A 21,172-nucleotide genomic window follows, 5' to 3' on the forward strand; every position below is an offset into this window, starting at 1 on the left:
GAGGGATGTTCTTAATCTCGAAAGAGAGGTCCAACATTACACGAGAGAACCCCTAGATCAACAAGCCATAAACAACTATCGTGTGAATGCGGTCCTCGGAGAACATCCCCCATCTATCGCAGCTGAGGAGCGTCAGCTGCCACGATAAGCCAGAGTAGTCTTGGCTCAACTACGCTCAGAATGGTGCAGCCGTCTGTATTCTTAAAGAGCAAGGATCGATGACACCGTGCAAAACATCTGCACAGCATGCGGCACAGGCCTTCGCGACACACTGCGCCTTTTCAACAGACCTGCCAAACCTGCTCATTAACTTAAGTAGATCTGTGGGTACATTCAGTCGAAGCAGAGCTGAATTAATAACCGGTTTCAACTCTTCGGAAAATCAACTCTCCAGCCACAAAAGTTTATTTATTAATATTAGTCGAATTGATTTCTCTATTGCAGAGAACCTATTCTCCTATTATGTGGGATTAAAAATATATTCCTCAGCTTTTTATTTTCCCTAAGGACATAAAAATATTTAAGGGTTCCAACTTTGCAATTGTCCTAGACTTGATTTCCCTATCCCAGAGAATCTATTCTCCAACTATTTAGGACAATGAATGAATTCGACAGTATTATATTTCCCTGGGTATATAGATAATATCGGTGAGTCAAGCAAAATTTTCCCTTTAATTGTTAAAAACGTGGACTCGTATTCATTGTCTGTTCACATAGCGAACAGACTGATTTTCTAATAAAGATAGTGAGCGTCTTGGTTAGGGTATTTTGTGTAGAGGAGAGATATATATATAGTTGAACATGGATCTTAAAGGGATAAGTGAGTGGTGTGGGGGTCTGCTCACCAAGAATAGAATAAAGTAAGATAAAACTTTCCATTGGTACACGTGGTATGTCCGAAATAGATTGCTATGATTACATATATGCTATGTCTGAGTTGATTACTGAAGGTAATCTAGACTGCAGACAGATAAGCATGTGTAGCATGTTCGCTTGCCACATGTGAGATAACGAAGTGTGTTTATGACCTCTTCATAAGATTGTATGGCAGATGCGTTCGTAAAAATTCGTGCATTCTCTCTCTCTTTTACACACTAGTCTAAGTTAGGTTAAGTCAAATTGTAATACTTAGTTGTTAAGCATCACAGAGGAATGATAACTGATGAATGATTCTTGAAACCCTAAGGCTAATGTTTCAACCCACTACTGATTCTTCAGTTTCTAGAATCGACTTTTGCATTCTTTGATTGCATTCTTTAACTGAAATCTACTAAGAATCAGTTTTATATTTTGTGGAAAAACAACTCCCCATATGTATTGTTTTTTTAATAATAGCGGAATTGATTTCCCTATCCCAAATAATACATTCTCCAATTACGACACTGGAATAAGAATGGATTCTTCAGCTTTGAATTTTTCCTGAGTACAGAGACAATTAAAACGAGTTTCAACTATGCGGAAAGTCAATTCTCCGGTCTCTGGAGTTTGTTTCTTAATATTAATGAAATTGATTTTCCTATCCCAGTGAACCTGTTCTCCAATTAATTAAGGTTAAGAATGGAATCTTCAGCATTATATTTTCACTGAGGACATGGGAAATATTATCGGATTTCAAATCTGTGGACAACTAACTCTCCAGTCAGTCATAAGAGTTTATTTATTACTATTGGTTAAGACAATTTCCCTATAATCTATTCTCCAATTATTTAGGATGAAGAATGGATTCCTCGGTTTTATATTTTCTCCGAAGGCATAGAAAATATTAATGTGTGTTCAACTATACGGAAAATAAATTCTCAAGTCACGGGGAATTTGTTTCTTAATATAAGTGGAATAAAACAACAGACCGATTTTCTAATAATGAAAACGAATATCTTAGTGAGGTTATTTTGTGTAGAGGAGAAAGATAGTTAAACGGGAATCTATTTATAATATACATTCCACTTAATGAGGTAAGTGTGTGATAGGAGTCTGTGAACCAAGAATAGAATAAAGTGAGATAAAACTTTCCACTGTTACATGTGATATGTCTGAGATACATTACTAGATGTAGTCTATGCTGCAGACTGATAAACATTTGTAGCGAGTTTGCTTGCCACACATGAGATAACGAAGTGTGGGTATGACCTCTCCATAAAATTGTATGGAAGATGCTTTTGTACACATTTGAGAACTCTCCCTCTCTCTGAAACAGTTTACTGGATGTAATCTATACTGCGGACTGATAAACATTTGTAGCGAGTTTGCTTGTCACACATAAGATAACAAAGTGTGTTTATGACCTTTCCATAAGATTGTATGAAATATGTGTTCGTACACATTTGCGCACTCTTCCTCTCTCTTGCTTTCATTCACACACTATTCTAAGTTAGGTTAAGTCATATTGTAATACATAATTCTTAAGATTATTTTAAATAAAACAGTGCACTATAGACACTCAAATAAGAAAGGCTTATTGGCTTTTCTTACATTCAGAAGGATCCTGGTTTAACATTGCCCGTAAACTTTTTTCTTTTCGCTACTTTAAAAAATGTCATTGCTTGCCTAGGGAACTACTGACACATTTAAATTGTTCTTTATCTTGTTCTAAGATTGCTCTAATCAATTTACACAAGATCTTCGTTTTTAATTGCCTTTCAATTTATCCATTAATCTAAGCAATACCTTTAAAGTCCCCACAATATTTGTCGGGTTGTCTTGTGAGTGAGTTTACTTCGTGATAAATTCTTTACTCCTGCTCCTCCTTTTATTTTTGCAATGCACACTACTAGGCTAATTTAATTTTATTGTAAAAACTGTGTTGCCTATTATTAGGCTTCATTTCTATAATTTTTTATGGCATCGTTGTTTTCTTCTTTTGCCTTTGGCAAACTGGAAATGGATCAGCAACTATGGTGGTGTCCATTAAAGGAAAGAAAAATGGAAACGGAATTTAATTTTCTTGTCTACACACTGCTGCAGTGCTGTTCTATCTGCCATCTACTCATTTTCTCTATACAATAATCAATTTATTCTAATAGATAGGTAAACAAAATGTAATTAAGCTTTCTTTGCCTTTGCCATTTGCTAGCTTGCTTGCTGACTTGGCTAACATTTAATGGTGGGTTGGTGTTGTTCCTTCTACGCATTAGATAATGTTTGATGCATACATTAATAGCCCATTGATGTGTTGTTACTGTTTGTTGTGAATGTATGCAAAACTGTTGGCATTGATCAGGATGATGATGGAAGAGGCAACAACCACTGACTGTGTTATTATTACTGCTTCTTCTACTGTTCGTTCCTGCCATACGGAAGGAAGTCAATTACTTCCGCCATTAAAACAAGCCAAACGACGACGTTGTTGGCGGCCTGCGAGTAGAAAGCTAAGAAAACCGTTCTAAAAGAAAAGCCAATGAAAAAATAGAATGGTAAATAACGCGAATTGATATGACGTAAAACATAGATGTTTTACGTGTTGTTTTTATTGGTGTGTGTGTGTGCGTCTTAGGGAATACTGAAAGTATCCCGACAAAAACATTACACAAAAGGAAGCAAAAAAATATAGGACACGCTTTATAGTTTCTTAACATACTTTTGTCATAGATGTCATACGAGGGTCGCATTGCTTTGTAGTCAAAGTTTCAAATTCCGTGAGTTAAACCGATCAAAATTGATTTTCTTAAATGCATTTTAAGCTAAGTGTTCACGTGTCGAACAGGCTGATTTTCTAATAAAGACATTCACTAGTTTTGGTGAGGGTTGTGTGTGTAGAGAAGAGAGATATTTTGTTAAACCGGGATCTATTTTTTTATAAAATACAGTCACTTGAGAATGATAAAGATGTAGTAGGCAGGTCTTCATCTTGTAGGAGGTCGTATGAATAAAATGAGGTAAGACTATCCCTTGTTGCTACATATGTGGTATGCTTAAGTTGGATTACGGGATGTGATCTATGCTGAAGAGAGATGACCATGTTTAGCGAGTTTGCTTGCCACATGTGAGATAACGAAGTGTGTTTATGACCTCTACATAAAACTGAATGGCAGACGAGTTTGTACGCATTTGTGCACTGTCCCTCTCTCTTTTACAAACTAATCTATGTTAGATTAAGTCAGATTGTAATACCTAGTTGTTAATATTTTTTTACTTTAATAAAACAATGCACTAAAAAAAAGCATTTACGAAATAAAGACATTTCGTCGTTTTTGTTTGTAATGATTCCGGTTTAAAATTGGTCGTTTGAGCCTACACCAAAAAGCTAGAAAGCTGACAATTCGCCTCAAAGGGAGCAAATTATGTCAGCAAAAGAAGTAGAAACGCTTCTTAAACTGATTGAGTGCGGTATCAAGTTGATCGATAAAACGTGGAACGAAGCGGCTCATAATGAAAAGCAGCTTTAATAAAGCGATATGCAGCCTTAAATAACGAGGTGCGAAACAAACTCTTAACGTTACAACAAACGAAAAGAACAAAACAGGAGATGGTAAGGGTGACACAAAGGATTGGTCGAGAGCAGAAGTTACCGGGTATTGACAAAACACATGTGGAATTTATTTTCCATCTTTGACATTTTATTCCCAATCTCAGAGATATGATAATGAAGGGGTATATAGTCTCATTCTCCGGCAATTGATTTTCATTTCATTTTATTCGCAATGACTGAGAACAGATTCTTATTGCCTTTTCAATTGAATACCTTAGAATTTATTTTCAATTATTTAGAATTAATTATTTTTTCATTATCTGTGAAATGATATTCAATCCTTTGTGATTGTTTCTTAATCGCTTATACATATTTTTTTTTATTAAACCCCAATTTGTTGAAAAGATATTTCAAAAATATCGCGATTGGTTGAAAAGTATTTTTTCAAATCAATGATTAGTTGGAAAAAAATTTAAAGCACCACAATTTGTTGATCCAACAATTGCTAAAATATATTTTTTAAAAAAATCCACGAATTGTCGAAAAATATTTCTAAAAAATTCACGAATTGTTGAAAATATTTTATCTTTTAAAACACCAATTTGTTGGATTTTTTTAAATTCGCAATTTGTTGAAAAATATTTAAAAAAAAATTCTCGATTTGTTGGAAGAATATTTTTAAAAAATTCACGATGTATTGGGAAAATGTGTATTTATAAAAAATTTACAATTTGTTGGGAAAATATTTTTAAAGAAATCCACAATTATTGAAAAATATTTTTTATGAAATTTACGATTTGTTAAAAAATATTTTTTATAAAATTCACAATTTGTTGAAAAATATTTTTTTTAAAAAAATCCACGATTAGTTGAACAATATTTTTAAAAAATCCACAATTTGTTGGGAAAATATTTTTAAAGAAATCCACAATTTTTTGAAAAAAATTCTCTGAAAAAACACGATTTGTTGAAATATATTTGTTAAAAAATCCACAATTTGTTGAAGAATATTTGTTAAAAAATACACGATGTTTTAATATATATTTTTTTAAAACTCCACGTTTTGTTGAAAAATATTTTCAAAAACCCATGTTTTGTTGAAAAATATTTTCAAAAATCAACGTTTTGTTGAAAAATATTTTTGAAAAGTTCACGATCTGTTGAAGGATATTTGTTAAAAATCCACGACTTGTTGAAGAATATTTGTTAAAAAATCCACGATTTGTTGAAGAATATTTGTTAAAAAATCCACGATTTGTTGAAGAATATTTGTTAAAAAATCCACGGTTTGTTGAAGAATATTTGTTATAAAAATCCACGATTTGTTGAAGAATATTTGTTAAAAAATACACGATTTGTTGAAAAATATTTGTTAAAAAATACACGATTTTTTTAAAATATATTTTTAATAAATCCATTAATAAATCCACGATTTGTTGAAATATATATTTTCAAAAACCCACATTTTGTTGAAAAATATTTTTTCAAAAATCCACATTTTGGTGAAAAATATTTTCCAAAATCCACGTTTTGTTGAAATATAATTTTTCAAAAACCCATATTTTGTTGAAAAATATTTTTTTTAAAATCCCCGATTTGTTGAAATATATTTTTTCAAAAACCCATATTTTGTTGAAAAATATTTTTTTTAAAATGCCCGATTTGTTGAAAATTTGTTTTTAAAAAAACCACGATTTGTTGAAAAATATTTTTTTTTTAAATACACGATTTGTTGAATCCCCGATTTGTTGAAATTTTTTTTTAAAAAAACAACGATTTGTTGAAAAATATTTTTTTTTAAAATCCACGATTTGTTGAAAAATATTTTTTTAGAAATCCACGATTTGTTGAAAAATATTTTTTTTTTAAATCCACGATTTGTTGAAAAATATTTTTTTAGAAATCCACGATTTGTTGAAAAATATTTTTTTAAAAATCCACGATTTGTTGAAAAATATTTTTTTAAAAATCCACGATTTGTTGAAAAATATTTTTTTAAAAATCCACGATTTGTTGAAAAATAATTTTTTTAAAAAAAAAACCACGATTTGTTGAAAAATATTTTTTTTAAATCCACGATTTGTTGAAAAATATTTGTTAAAAAATCCACGATTTGTTGAAAAATATTTGCTAAAAAATCCACGATTTGTTGAAAAATATTTGTTAAAAAATCCACGATTTGTTGAAAAATATTTTTTTTAAATCCATGATTTGTTGAAAAATATTTTTTAAAAAATCCACGATTTGTTGAAAAATAATTTTTAAAAAATCAACCATTTTTTAAAAAAATTTTAAAAATTCACGATTTGTTGAAATTTTTTTTAAAAAATCCACCTTTTTTTGAGAAATATTTTTTTAAAAATCCACGATTTGTTGAAATTTTTTTTTTTAATCCACGATTTGTTGAGAAATATTTTTTAAAAGTACACGATTTGAAATATATTTTTTAAAAAATCCACGAATTGTTGAATTATATTATTTTTAAAAATACACGATTTGTTAAAAATTTTTCGTGAAAAATATATTTTTTTTAAATCCACGATTTGTTTAACAATATTTTTTAAAAAATCCACTAATTTTTGAATTATGTTGTTGTTAAAAAGTCCACGATTTGTTGAAAATATTTTATCTTTTTATCTTGTCACTAGATCTCTTTACAATTTACCATTTGAACTATAACTTACCGAACATAATGTTCTTTTCTGAGTATTGAATTACTAATAATTATTTTTTTCTTTCCTCTTTCAGGTAAGGTTCGGGTTCTTTTAAATAATTATTGTATTGGTGGTATGTTACCTGAACTGTTTCCATCAAGTCCACTTTTCTTTTCATAGGTCCCATAACTTTGGCTTCTACCATGAATCAATCTTTTATCCAGTTCCAGAAGAAGAATAAACCTGTGAACAATTTATTAGAAGTCCATTTTGTAGCCGAGTTTATTAAATTGCAATTTCTTGAGCATCAACATTGACACCCTTAAAAGCTTTTACTACTCTGCATAGGAAAACTTCTCTTCTTCATTGTTCCATGTTCATGGCACTTTAGTGTCGGGTAACTTATATGGGAGTGTATTTGTTGAACGGCAACTAATTCAACTATGCTTTGAGACCTTTGGTGGCATTAATTTGCTACTGTCCTCCGTCTCCAATGGAAATTGTTTCAAACTTTCGATAAGTTGATAGATGAAAAAGTTTGATAATGGAACATATGACCGATATACAAAAGTTATGTTGCACATGAAAAAAGTGTGTCAAAATTTAATTAAAAGGACACAAGGAGGGAAAGGGTTGTTGACTTAAAAAAGAAGCAATTTTTAATAACTTTAAATTCAATTGCATACTTTTAGGAACCATGTTTATAACTATTGCATATTGTGGAGATTGATAGATACCAGGACCATAGTTCTTCTTTGAGAAAAGGATTTTATTTAAAGAACTTCGCTTTAACAAACTAATGATGTACTTGCGCCGCACTATAAATGGAATTGCATACATTTAGGGGCAATGATTTCCTTCAGAAAACTGTTGCGTATCACCAAGGCGCCTTTTCTTTTAACCTTATTTATTATTAGCTTTAACAAAATCTCTGATGTTTTAAATCCGTTTCGGGGTTGGGTTTCAGAATATTTATTAAGCATATAAATATTATTTCTGTTCCCACAAGTATTCCCCTTATTTTAATAAATCATTTACATGCAGAGTTATACTTTTGCGTTTATTTGCCATATAACTGTATAATACATATATTATTTAAAACAATGAGTCATTATCAGTTATTTATGAGGATAAATACAACAATGACCCTTTTTCAACAACAACAGTAACATTCTCGTAGTGCAGGGCAAGTATTATTTTTCTCAGTTCATCCAGAAAAAATATTATTTATTAAATAACATAAAGGCAATACATATTTAAATATACCCTGAGAAAAAAATATTGCAAACACTGGACCAAAGGCAAATAAAGAAATTAAATAATTAAATAACTTTGGGCCTAAAATAAACTCAGCATACCCTTCCTATGTAGTGGTGTAGGGTCCACATATTTTGGACCGCCTTTCTTATACAAATATATAAATATATATTTTTTACAGTGTATATAATTTTTTACCCAACACAAGAACAAATTGATTACATTATATCATTGTTGCACAATATTATGATTTTTTATTTAATTACTGTTGTTGTTTTTTTATACATACATATCATCATACCCAGCTATGGGAGCTGTGGATCAGCAAAACTGTGCACCCAAATGAAAAATTATAAACTCAGGATATCGATAAATAAAAGCCAGTCGCTTAAACTGGCACTAATTACCATTTAATTAACAGCAAATTAATGAATAATATTTTTATTATTATTGTTGCAACATAAAATAATTTTCGCAGACGGAAATTATTATTGCATAACCAGTGAAAAAAGCACCAAGAATTGTTGCATACAAAATTTAATTATGTATTCACTAAAAAAATTGGTTGTTATTAAAATTTGAGATTAACAGAAAAATAAAAAATGAGAGGCAATACTTTTGAATAAATAAACACTCTTTTAGTAGGAAAACATTTTCAGGAAATGCGGAAAATCAATTACCGTCTGGGAATAATTTGAAAGACTTTAAAAATATTCAAATAAGGAATAAAGAATTGTTGTAGAATATGTTTTTAAACCACCATTTGTGGGAAAAATATTAAAAAACAATTCACGATTTGTTGAAAAATATTTTTAAAAAATTCACAAATTGTTGAAATTTTTCTTTTTAAAAATACAAGGTTTACTTTAAAAATATTTTTAAAAAATACAAGATTTTCTTTAAAAAATACAAGATTTTCTTTAAAAATATTTTTAAAAATTCATAATTTTAAAAAATCCACGATATAATTTTTTTAATATTTATATTTTTTAAAAAAATCCACGATTTGTAGAGAATATTTTTTTTAAAAAAATCCACGATTTGTTGAGAATATTTTTTTTAAAAAAATCCACGATTTGTTGAGAATATTTTTTTTAAAAAAATCCACGATTTGTTGAGAATATTTTTTTTTTAAAAAATCCACGATTTGTTGAGAATATTTTTTTTAAAAAAATCCACGATTTGTTGAGAAATATTTTTTAAAAAATCTACGATCTGTTGAAAAATATTTTTTTAAAAAAATCTATGATTTGTTGAAAAATATTTTTTAAAAAAATCTATGATTTGTTGAAAAATATTTTTTAAAAAATCCACGATTTGTTGAAAAATATTTCTTAAAAAATTCACGATTTGTTGAAAAATAATTTTAAAAAAATCCACGATTTGTTGAAAAATATTTTTAAAAAAATCCACGATTTGTTGAAAAATATTTTTAAAAAAATCCACGATTTGTTGAAAAATATTTTTTTAAAAATCCACGATTTGTTGAAAAATATTTTTTTAAAAATCCACGATTTGTTGAAAAATATTTTTTTAATATCCACGATTTGTTGAAAAATATTTATTTTTTCAAAATCCACGATTTGTTGAAAAATATTTTTTAAAAATTCACGGTTTGTTAAAAATTATTTTTAAAAAAATCCACGATTTGTTGAAAATAATTTTTTAAAAAATCCACGATTTGTTAAAATAATTTTTTAAAAAAATCCACGATTTGTTGAAAAATATTTTTTTTAAAAAAAATGTACGACTTGTTGAGAAATATTTAAAAAAAAAAAAATCCACGATTTGTTGAGAAATATTTAAAAACAATCCACGATTTGTTGAGAAATATTTTTTTAAAAAAATCCACGATTTGTTGGGAAATATTTTTTAAAAAACCTACGATTTGTTGAAAAATATTTTTTAAAAAATCTACGATTTGTTGAGAAATATTTTTTAAAAAACATACGATTTGTTGAAAAATATTTTTTAAAAAATCTACGATTTGTTGATAAATATTTTTAAAAAAAATCCACGATTTGTTGAAAAACATTTTTAAAAAAATCCACGATTTGTTGAAAAATATTTTTTTTAAAATCCACGATTTGTTGAAAAATATTTTTAAAAAAATCCACGATTTGTTGAAAAATATTTTTTTTAAAATCCACGATTTGTTGAAAAATATTTTTAAAAAAATCCACGATTTGTTGAAAAATATTTTTTTTAAAAATCCACGATTTGTTGAAAAATATTTTTTAATATCCACGATTTGTTGAAAAATATTTTTTTTTTCAAAATCCACGATTTGTTGAAAAATATTTTTTAATTCACGGTTTGTTAAAAATTATTTTTTAATATCCAGGATTTGTTAAAAAATATTTTTTTTTTTTCAAAATCCACAATTTGTTGAAAAATATTTTTTAAATCACGGTTTGTTAAAAATTATTTTTTAAAAAATCCACGATTTGTTGAAAATAATTTTTTAAAAAATCCACGATTTGTTGAAAATAATTTTTTAAAAAATCCACGATTTGTTGAAAATAATTTTTTAAAAAATCCACGATTAGTTGAAAATAATTTTTTAAAAAAATCCACGATTTGTTGAAAAATATTTTTTAAAAATTCACGGTTTGTTGAAAATAATTTTTTAAAAAAATCCACGATTTGTTGAAAAATATTTTTTTTAAAAAAATCCACGATTTGTTGAAAAATATTTTTTTTTTAAAAAAGTACGATTTGTTGAGAAATATTTTAAAAAAAATCCACGATTTGTTGAGAAATATTTAAAAAAAATCCACGATTTGTTGAGAAATATTTTTTTAAAAAAATCCACGATTTGTTGAAGAATATTTTTTTAAAATCCACGATTTGTTGAAAAATATTTTTAAAAAAATCCACGATTTGTTGAAAAATATTTTTTAAAAAATCCACGATTTGTTAAAAATTATTTTTTAATATCCACGATTTGTGGAAAAGTATTTTTTTCAAAATCCACGATTTGTGGAAAAATATTTTTTTAAAAAATCCACGATTTGTTGAAAATAATTTTTTAAAAAATCCACGATTTGTTGAAAATAATTTTTAAAAAAATCCACGATTTGTTGAAAATAATTTTTAAAAAAATTCCACGATTTATTGAAAAATATTTTATAAAAAATCCATAATTTGTTGAAAAATATTTTCTAAAAAAACACAAAATAATTTTAAAAAATTTAAGATTTTATGAAAATTTTATTTTAAAAAGTCCACGATTTGATTATTTTTTAATCCACGATTTATTGAAGAATATTTTTTAAAAAACCCAATATTTTTGGAATTTTTTTTTTAATCCTCGGTTTGTTGAAAAGTAATTTTAAAAAAATCTACGATTTGTTGAAAAATGATTTTTAAAAATTTTATGATTTGTTGAAAAATGATTTTTGAAAAATCCACGATTTGTTGACATTTTTTTTAAAAAAAGGACGACTTGTTGAAAAATTTTTTTTAAAAAAAGGACGATTTGTTGAAAAATTTTTTAAAAAAAGGACGATTTGTTGAAAAATATTTTTTATGATTTGTTTTTTAAAAAATCCAAGATTTATTGAAAAATATTTTCTTAAAAAATCCAAGATTTATTGAAAAATATTTTCTTAAAAAATCCAAGATTTATTGAAAAATATTTTCTTAAAAAATCCAAGATTTATTGAAAAATATATTCTTAAAAAAATCCAAGATTTATTGAAAAATATTTTCTTAAAAAATCCAAGATTTATTGAAAAATATTTTCTTAAAAAATCCAAGATTTATTGAAAAATATTTTCTTAAAAAATCCAAGATTTATTGAAAAAAATTTTCTTAAAAAATCCACGATTTGTTGAAAAATATTTTTTTAAAAATACCGCAATTTGTTTAAAAAATAATTTTTAAAAATCCACGATTTGTTTAAAAATATTTTTTAAAAATCCACGAATTGTTGAAAAATATTTTTTAAAAAGTCCAAGATTTGTTAAAAAGGTTTTTTTTTTAAAAAATCCACGATTTTGTTGAAAAATATTTTTTAAAAAATCCACGATTTGTTGAAAAATATTTTTTAAAAAATCCACGATTTGTTGAAAAATATTTGTTAAAATATCCACGTTTGTTGAAAAATATTTTTTAAAAAATCCACGATTTGTTGAAAAATATTTGTTAAAAAATCCACGATTTGTTGAAAAATATTTGTTAAAAATCCACGATTTGTTGAAAAATATTTGTTAAAAAATCCACGATTTGTTGAAAAATATTTGTTAAAAAATCCACGATTTGTTGAAAAATATTTGTTAAAAAATCCACGATTTGTTGAAAAATATTTGTTAAAAAATCCACGATTTGTTGAAAAATATTTGTTAAAAAAGCCACGATTTGTTAAAAAAAATATTTGTTAAAAAATCCAAGATTTGTTGAAAAATATTTGTTAAAAAATCCAAGATTTGTTGAAAAATATTTGTTAAAAAATCCACGATTTGTTGAAAAATATTTGTTAAAAAAATCCACGATTTGTTGAAAAATATTTGTTAAAAAATCCACGATTTGTTGAAAAATATTTGTTAAAAAATCCACGATTTGTTGAAAAATAGTTGTTAAAAAATCCACGATTTGTTGAAAAATATTTGTTAAAAAATTCACGATTTGTTGAAAAATATTTGTTAAAAAATCCTCGATTTGTTGAAAAATATTTGTTAAAAAATCCTCGATTTGTTGAAAAATATTTGTTAAAAATCCACGATTTGTTGAAAAGTATTTGTTAAAAAATCCACGATTTGTTGAAAAATATTTGTTAAAAGTCCACGATTTGTTGAAAAATATTTGTTAAAAAATCCACGATTTGTTGAAAAATATTTGTTAAAAAATCCACGATTTGTTGAAAAATATTTGTTAAAAATCCACGATTTGTTGAAAAATATTTGTTAAAAAATCCACGATTTGTTGAAAAACATTTGCTAAAAAATCCACCATTTGTTGAAAAATAATTTTTAAATATTTCATGATTTGCTGAAATTTAATTTTTAAAAACTCCACGATTTGTTGAAAATTATTTTTTTTTTAAATCTACGTTTAGTTGAAAAATATTTTTAAAAAAATCCACGGTCTGTTTAAAAAATATTTTTTAAAAATTCCCGATTTGCTGAAAAATATTTAAAAAAATGTCATTTAAAAAATTAATTTCTGTGCGACGAGGGAGTTATAAATGTATTTTTAGTTTGTTTTATGGGACCAGTGTTCCGTATCGGGCCACATAAGAAAGTTAGTACTATCCACGGAAGGCTAACGAATTTTCTTTGTAGATAATAAATCTGACCTCAAGTCTTTATGTTTGACTTTAATACTAGTGGCGGCAAATGACCACATGTCATTTGGAAAATGTGGGGTTCATAAATAAATATCCACACTCCTAACAACAGGACATTTCACCTTGGCGTGTTATAGTTATTATCAAGACAATAAGGGATACTGAGAATGTATTAGCATTATTAGTGTCATTCGTTGCTGTTTTTTCATCAACTTGTTGTACACAAACTACGCACAAACTTGTAGTTGGCGGGTGGCATTGATAGACATTTTTCTTATGTCGCATGCCCTCACTCCACTGATATCCCGCGTTGAAAAGTTATACTTTAGGGAATTTTCTGAAATAATTTGCTATTAATTAACATAGTTGTTTTTCCCCCTCTGTTAAACCGCCATGGGTTTCAGCTTTAAAGAACCTTAAATTGGATATACGAAAAATGGATGGTTTGGGGTTGAATAGCAAACCGGGATAGCGAACGAAGTAAGGCGCAAACACATGATTAACTGCAATGGTCGCAGTAGGAAATAGAAAACTTAATACCTCAAAAGGGATGGGGGTAGGTTGGTTAAATAAAAGATGTTCCTTAACAAACATTATCAAGCACATCCTCATCATCATCAAATTGTTATTTGTTACGTCATTTATCACCATAAACAGCAACAACAACATCAGAAATTAGCATCAATATCTAGAAAATTTTCAGCATTTCATTAACAAATGAAGTGCAAATACTCAAATTTACCAACTTCCCGAAATGACGAAGGGAATAAACAGGACATTAACAACAGGGTGTAGTCGATTAAAGTCAGAGAATGAAAATGAAAAAAAAAAACATTTGGGAATAATTTCTTGAAATTATTCAAAGTTCCGTAGAGTAATCGTTCTTCGAAAATTTTTTGTTTGTCAGGAGGAAGACAAAGATCCTTGAATCTAATTTACAACGCAATGAGATAATGATAGCAGGAAGTCATTTTCATCAAATGATGATGGTAGTAAGGACAAAGGGACTGAGGGGGGAAACTATTTTTCTGGAATGTAAAAGGCTATTGGCACAATAAAACAAAAACTGGGAGTGTTGCTTATGTCGTAGTGTTGTATTAATTTATTTGAGAAATTAAAATTAACTTCATGCATGAAAAGTAATGAGATGGAAAGCAAAGACTTTGTTTGGCAAAAGGATTATTTGCATTTATACACAAATAATCCCGTTACTTTAATTAGCTCTATGAGTCATTATGAGGGTCATCGGGTAATAATGGATCCCCACCCTCCTAAGGGATTATTTCTAAAGCGTAGATTTACAAAAAAAAAAAAAAAAAAAAACTTTTTCAGAACGTGGATTTTTTTAATAAAAATTTTTCGAAATGTGAATTTTTTAATAAAAACATTTTCAAAACGTGGATTTTTTAATAAAAACATTTTCAAAACGTGGATTTTTTAAACATATTTTTCAAAAGGTGCATTAACGTGCATTTTATAAAAAATATTTTTCAAAACATGGATTTTTTAAAAATATTTTTCAAAACTTAAATTTTTTATAAATATTTTTAAAATCGTGGATTTTTTAAACGTATTTTTCAAAACTTAGATTTTTTAAAAAGATTTTTCAAAACGAGGATTTTTGAAAAATATTTTTTAAAACTTGGATTTTTTAAAAATATATTTCAAAACGTGGATTTTTAAAAAAAAATTTCAAAAAGTGGATTTTTAAATATAATTTTCAAAACGTGGATTTTTTAAACCATTTTTCACAAGGTGGATTTTTTAAACCATTTTTCAAAAAGAGAATTTTTTAAGCATATTTTTCAAAATTTGGATTTTTTAAAAATATTCTTAAAAACTTGGATTCTTAAATAAATTTGGATTGCATTTTTAAAAAAATTTGTATAACTTGTATTTTTAAAAATATTTTCAAAACGTAAATTTTTTAAAAATATTTTTCAAAACGTAGATTTCTCAAAAATATTTTCAAAACGTAGATTTTTTTACATATCTAAAAATATTTTTCAAAAAGTGGATATTTTAAAAATATTTTCAAAACATAGATTTTTTGAAAATATTTTTCAAAACGAGTGTTTTTTTTTAAATATTTTTCAAAACATAGATTTTTTAAAAATATTTTTCATAACGTGGATTTTGTATACATAAGATTCGAAACGAGGATTTTTTATAAATATGATTCAAAACGTGGATTTATTAAAAATATTTTTCAAAACGTGGATTTTTGAAAAAAAATTTTCAAGACGTGCATTTTTTAAACGTATTTTCAAAATGTAGATTTTTTTAAAATATTTTCAAAACATGGATTTTTTAAAACTATTTTTCAAAAAGTGGATTTTTTGAAAATATTTTCAAAACATAGATTTTTAAAATATTTTTCAAAACGTGGATTTTTTTAGAAACAAATTTTAAAACATGCATTTTTAGTTTTTTTCCAAAACGTGGATTTTCTGAAAATATTTTTCAAAACGTGGATTTTTTTAAATCATGTTTCAAAACGTGGATTTTTTCAAAGCGTGGATTTTTTTAAATCATTTTTCCAAAACGTTGAATAATAAGAAAAATATTTTTTAAATTAACGTTTTGAAAAATATTTTTTTTAAATTAACGTTTTAATAAACCTTTTTTGAAAAGTATTTTTTTAATTAACGTTTTGAATAGTATTTTTTTAAATGAACGTTTTGAAAAGTATTTTTTAAATTAACGTTTTGAAAAATACCTTTTTTAATTAACGCTTTTAAAAACGTTTTTTGAAAAGTATTTTTTGAAATTAACGTTTTGAAAAGTATTTTTTAAATCAACGTTTTGAAAAGTATTTTTTTAAATTAACGTTTTGAAAAGTATTTTTTTAAATTAACGTTTTGAAAATTATTTTTTTAAGAAATGTTTTGAAACGTAGTTCTAAAAACCAACGTTTTGAAAAATATTTTTTAAGTAATGTTTTGAAACGTCGTTTTAAAAATAAACGTTTTCAAAAATATTTTTTTAAATTAACGTCTTGTAAAGTATTTTAAAAAAATCCACGTTTTGAAAAATATTTTAAAAAAATCTACGTTTTGAAAAATATTTTTAAAAACTCCACGTTTTGAAAAATATTTTTAAAAACTCCACGTTTTGAACATTATTTTAAAAACTCCATGATTTGAAAAATATTTTTAAAAACTCCACGTTTTGAAAAATATTTTTAAAAACTACACATTTTGAAAAATATTTATTAAAACTCCACGTTTTGAAAAGTATTTAAAAAAATCCACGTTTTGAAAAATATTTTAAAAAAATCTACGTTTTGAAAAATATTTTAAAAAAATCTACGTTTTGAAAAATATTTTTAAAAACTCCACGTTTTGAAAAATATTTTTAAAAACTCCACGTTTTGAAAAGTATTTTTTAAAAATCCACGTTTTGCAAAATATTTTTAAAAACTCCACGTTTTGAAAAATATTTTTAAAAACTCCACGTTTTGAAAAGTATTTTTTAAAAATCCACGTTTTGCAAAATATTTTTAAAAAATCCATGTTTTGAAAAATATTTTTAAAAAAATCCACGTTTTGAAAATTATTCTTAAAAAATCGACGTTTTGAAAAATGTTTTAAAAAAATCCACGTTTTGAAAAAAAAAATTTTTTAAAAAATGCACGTTTTAAATATATACTTTTAAAAAATCCACGTTTTGAAAAATATTTTTAAGAAATCTACGTTTTGATAAATATTTTTAAAAAAATTAACTTTTTGAAAAATATTTTTAAAAACACATTTTGAAAAGTATTAAAAAAATCCTCGTTTTGAAAAATACTTTTGATCGAGTTTCGACTTGTCCTCTTTGAAAAAAACTGGAATTTGTTGAAGCAAACCCATACTCTTGAGGCCATTGTTCTTTTGAAACATGTAATAATCCTTAATCCTTACACATAAGGATATTCCGTTTGAGTTAATTTTCTCACAAATGTTGCCCCTTTTCTTCATATTCCCACCAAAAGTAAATAGTAGGAGAACCTCAAGGTCCGTTGTAAGCCCTACAGTTATACTGTCCTACCGGCCTTTTAGCAGTATCGGACATTCTTCTCGTGTCCCTAGTGTCTAATGTACTACTAATGTCTAATGAACTACTTCTAACTGATCCATTTAGTTGTATTTTGGTCCTAAGTGAAGCGAACACAGCTTTTTAGAACGTTTTTGCACAATCCATGCGTTATAACAGCAGATAAAGCTGTGTATTAAAATTTTAAATTTGCTATCATATCCTTACTGTAGGGCTTACATCAGAACTTGAGGTTCTCCTACTATTTATTTTTGGTGGGAATGTGAAAAGGGACATAATTTGTGAAAAAATTAACTGAAAAGGAAAGTCCTTATGTGTAAGGATTAAGGATTATTACAAGTTGCAAAAGGACAACATTCTCAAAAGTATGGGTTTCCTTCAAGAAATTCCCGTTTTTTCAAAAAGGACAAGTCGAAACTCGATCAAGATCACCCCATATTGAAACTTTAGAGCTTTTCTGAGCATTTAATTGCTTTAAAATGCATAAACAGGACATAATACCAGGAATTTTGTCGCTAAAGTTGTTGTATTTGTAGATGACCAATTTTTGTGGATTTTACGATTCAGTGTACGTTGGACTTGCCACTATAAGTACTATAACTGCCATTAAAACCAATTAATATACTCTTTATGATCTTAAGTACAGATTTAGTTTCATTTTGTTCAAAAATATCAAGAATTGTTTACACAGTTCCACGAGGATTCTCCGTTGTATACTAACTTTTGAGACATCATTTTTGGTCTTTTTGGGATTTTAACCGTACATTTGCTAATGTATGCAAATATTGCGCACTTTTAATTGTTATTACCGAAGACGACCTTCGTGTCTCTCAAATAAAACTAATTGTTTGTTGTTTTCAATAAGTTATTGTGCTTTTTATCCCTAATACATCTTGGTTTCGACGGTGTATACTAACTTTTGCGACAGACTGTATATAGTCACTATTTTATTTTATTCTGATGCAAGTAATTTGAAAAATAAAAGTTTTCGCTTTTTTATAGTTTAAATTGTTTTTCAAACTCAAACTTTCTTTAGTTATGGAAACTGCAACAACAAGAAAAATGCAACGGATAGTAGTACTAGTAGTGCCTTTCGCTAAATCTGTTCCCTTTTTCAATCGTCAACACACACAACAATTTCCTGCTCCCACTCATAACAGAAAACTTTTCAATGCAGCAGCAACACTCTCATCAAATGCAAACAACACAACACAACTTAACATTGCCGTTGTCGTTGTGTGGCTCATGTTGTTCTTGTCGAAACACAAACAACGAAAAAACCAGAACTAAAACTAGAAGCCAAGTTCCATCAAAAATTTACTCATGTACGAATTCTTTGGAACAATTTTTATTTATAAATTCATCACATTTTGCCAACAGAAGAAAAAGAATGGCAATGCATAAAAACTGAATTTCATATTTTTTGATTTGGCTTTGGTACCACTTCTTCTTCTTGTTCGTCATACTTTTGCCACGAAAAACATATGAATGTATTTTCCATTGGCATGAATATATTGTACGATGTATGCTGCTTAAGCTTCGCTTCGTTACGTTGGTTTGTGCTGCGGCGGCGGCAATAATGGAAAAATAATTTGAAAGTTATGCCATAAAGTTTTTTCCCCTCCGCAAAAACGCTTTTGTGGGTTTTCGTTTAATTTCTTTGGATTGGTTTTAAATTAAATTGTTCCATAGCCAGAATAGATCTGTGGATGGAGAAGTATGATTTAGTTTTGTGGTTTAATGATATTTTGCTATTTGATACTGTGTGTGTGGAGTTTATGACCAAAGCGTAAAGAAAATACCTTAATGATAATTTCCCCAATGGTTTTATGACTGACCTAAAATTAGTTAAGGACCAGAAAATATTTAAAAACACCAATAAAGGGGGACTTGTGGGCTTTGTGTTCTATAGAAGAAAAGCCAGAAAACGTGAATTTATTTTTTGACTAGTTTGATTTGCCACATTTGTGTAGTAGATGAAATATTCTGTTAGCCCCTCAACAAACATTGTTAAAAAAATCCACGATTTGTTGAAAAATATTTTTAAAAAATCCACGATTTGTTGAAAAATATTTTTTAAAAAATGCACGATTTTTTGAAAAACATTTTTAAAAAATCCACGATTTGTTGAAAAATATTTTTTAAAAAATCCACGAATTGTTGAAAAATATTTAAAAAAAAAATCTACGATTTGTTGAAAAATATTTTTCAAAAAAATCTACGATTTCTTGAAAAATATTTTTTTTTTAAATCCACGATTTGTTGAAAAATATTTTTTAAAAAATCCACGATTTGTTGAAAAATATTTTTTAAACAATCCACGATTTGTTGAAAAATATTTTTTAAACAATCCACGATTTGTTGAAAAATATTTTTTAAAAAATCCACGATTTGTTGAAAAATATTTTTTAAACAATCCACGATTTGTTGATATTTTTTAAAAAATCCACGATTTGTTGATATTTTTTAAAAAATCCACGATTTGTTGAAAAATATTTTCTAAAAAATCCAGGATTTGTTGAAAAATATTTTTTAAAAAATACACGATTTGTTGAAAAATATTTTTTTAAAAAATCCACGATTTTTTGAAAAATATTTTTTAAAAAATCCACGATTTGTTGAAAAATATTTTTTAAAAAATCCACGATTTGTTGAAAAATCCACGATTTTTTGAAAAATATTTTTTAAAAAATCCACGATTTGTTGAAAAATATTTTTTTAAAAAATCCACGATTTGTTGAAAAATATTTTTTTAAAAAATCCACGATTTGATGAAAATCCTCGATTTGTTGAAAAATATTTTTTTAAAAAATCCACGATTTGATGAAAATCCTCGATTTGTTGAAAAATATTTTTTTAAAAATCCACGATTTGTTGAAAAATATTTTTTTAAAAAATCCACGATTTGATGAAAATCCTCGATTTGTTGAAAAATATTTTTTTAAAAATCCACGATTTGTTGAAAAATATTTTTTTAAAAAATCCACGATTTGATGAAAATCCTCGATTTGTTGAAAAATATTTTTTTAAAAATCCACGATTTGTTGAAAAATATTTTTTTAAAAAATCCACGATTTGTTGAAAAATATTTTTTTTAAAAATCCACGATTTGTTGAAAAATATTTTTTTAAAAATCCACGATTTGTTGAAAAATATTTTTTTAAAAATCCACGATTTGTTGAAAAATATTTTTTTAAAAATCCACGATTTGTTGAAAAATAATTTTTTTAAAAATCCACGATTTGTTGAAAAATATTTTTTTAAAAATCCACGATTTGTTGAAAAATATTTTTTTAAAAATCCACGATTTGTTGAAAAATAATTTTTTTAAAAATCCACGATTTGTTGAAAAATATTTTTTTAAAAATCCACGATTTGTTGAAAAATATTTTTTTAAAAATCCACGATTTGTTGAAAAATATTTTTTTAAAAATCCACGATTTGTTGAAAAATATTTTTTTAAAAATCCACGATTTGTTGAAAAATATTTTTTTAAAAATCCACGATTTGTTGAAAAATATTTTTTTA

General features: G+C 26.3%; 1 protein-coding gene across 5 annotated transcripts in view; it reads left to right on the plus strand.

The window, feature by feature from the left end:
* LOC141404703 (maternal protein pumilio-like) overlaps positions 1 to 21,172 on the plus strand; it is a 551,168-nt gene that overhangs the window by 269,565 nt on the left and 260,431 nt on the right. For 2 of the 5 annotated variants that reach the window (XM_073988350.1, XM_073988340.1), the window contains exon 9: positions 7,154 to 9,046. The exons of the other annotated variants lie outside the window; for them this stretch is intronic. In XM_073988350.1, coding sequence (XP_073844451.1) covers positions 7,154 to 7,174 — 21 coding nt within the window. In that variant the 3' untranslated portion in view covers positions 7,175 to 9,046. Of the gene's footprint in view, positions 1 to 7,153; positions 9,047 to 21,172 lie in introns of those variants that run through there. 5 annotated transcript variants of the gene reach the window in all.

The sequence above is a fragment of the Musca autumnalis genome, unplaced genomic scaffold, assembly GCF_047663935.1.
Source record: "Musca autumnalis isolate F117 unplaced genomic scaffold, ASM4766393v1 scaffold_1, whole genome shotgun sequence".
Taxonomy (NCBI): domain Eukaryota; kingdom Metazoa; phylum Arthropoda; class Insecta; order Diptera; family Muscidae; genus Musca; species Musca autumnalis.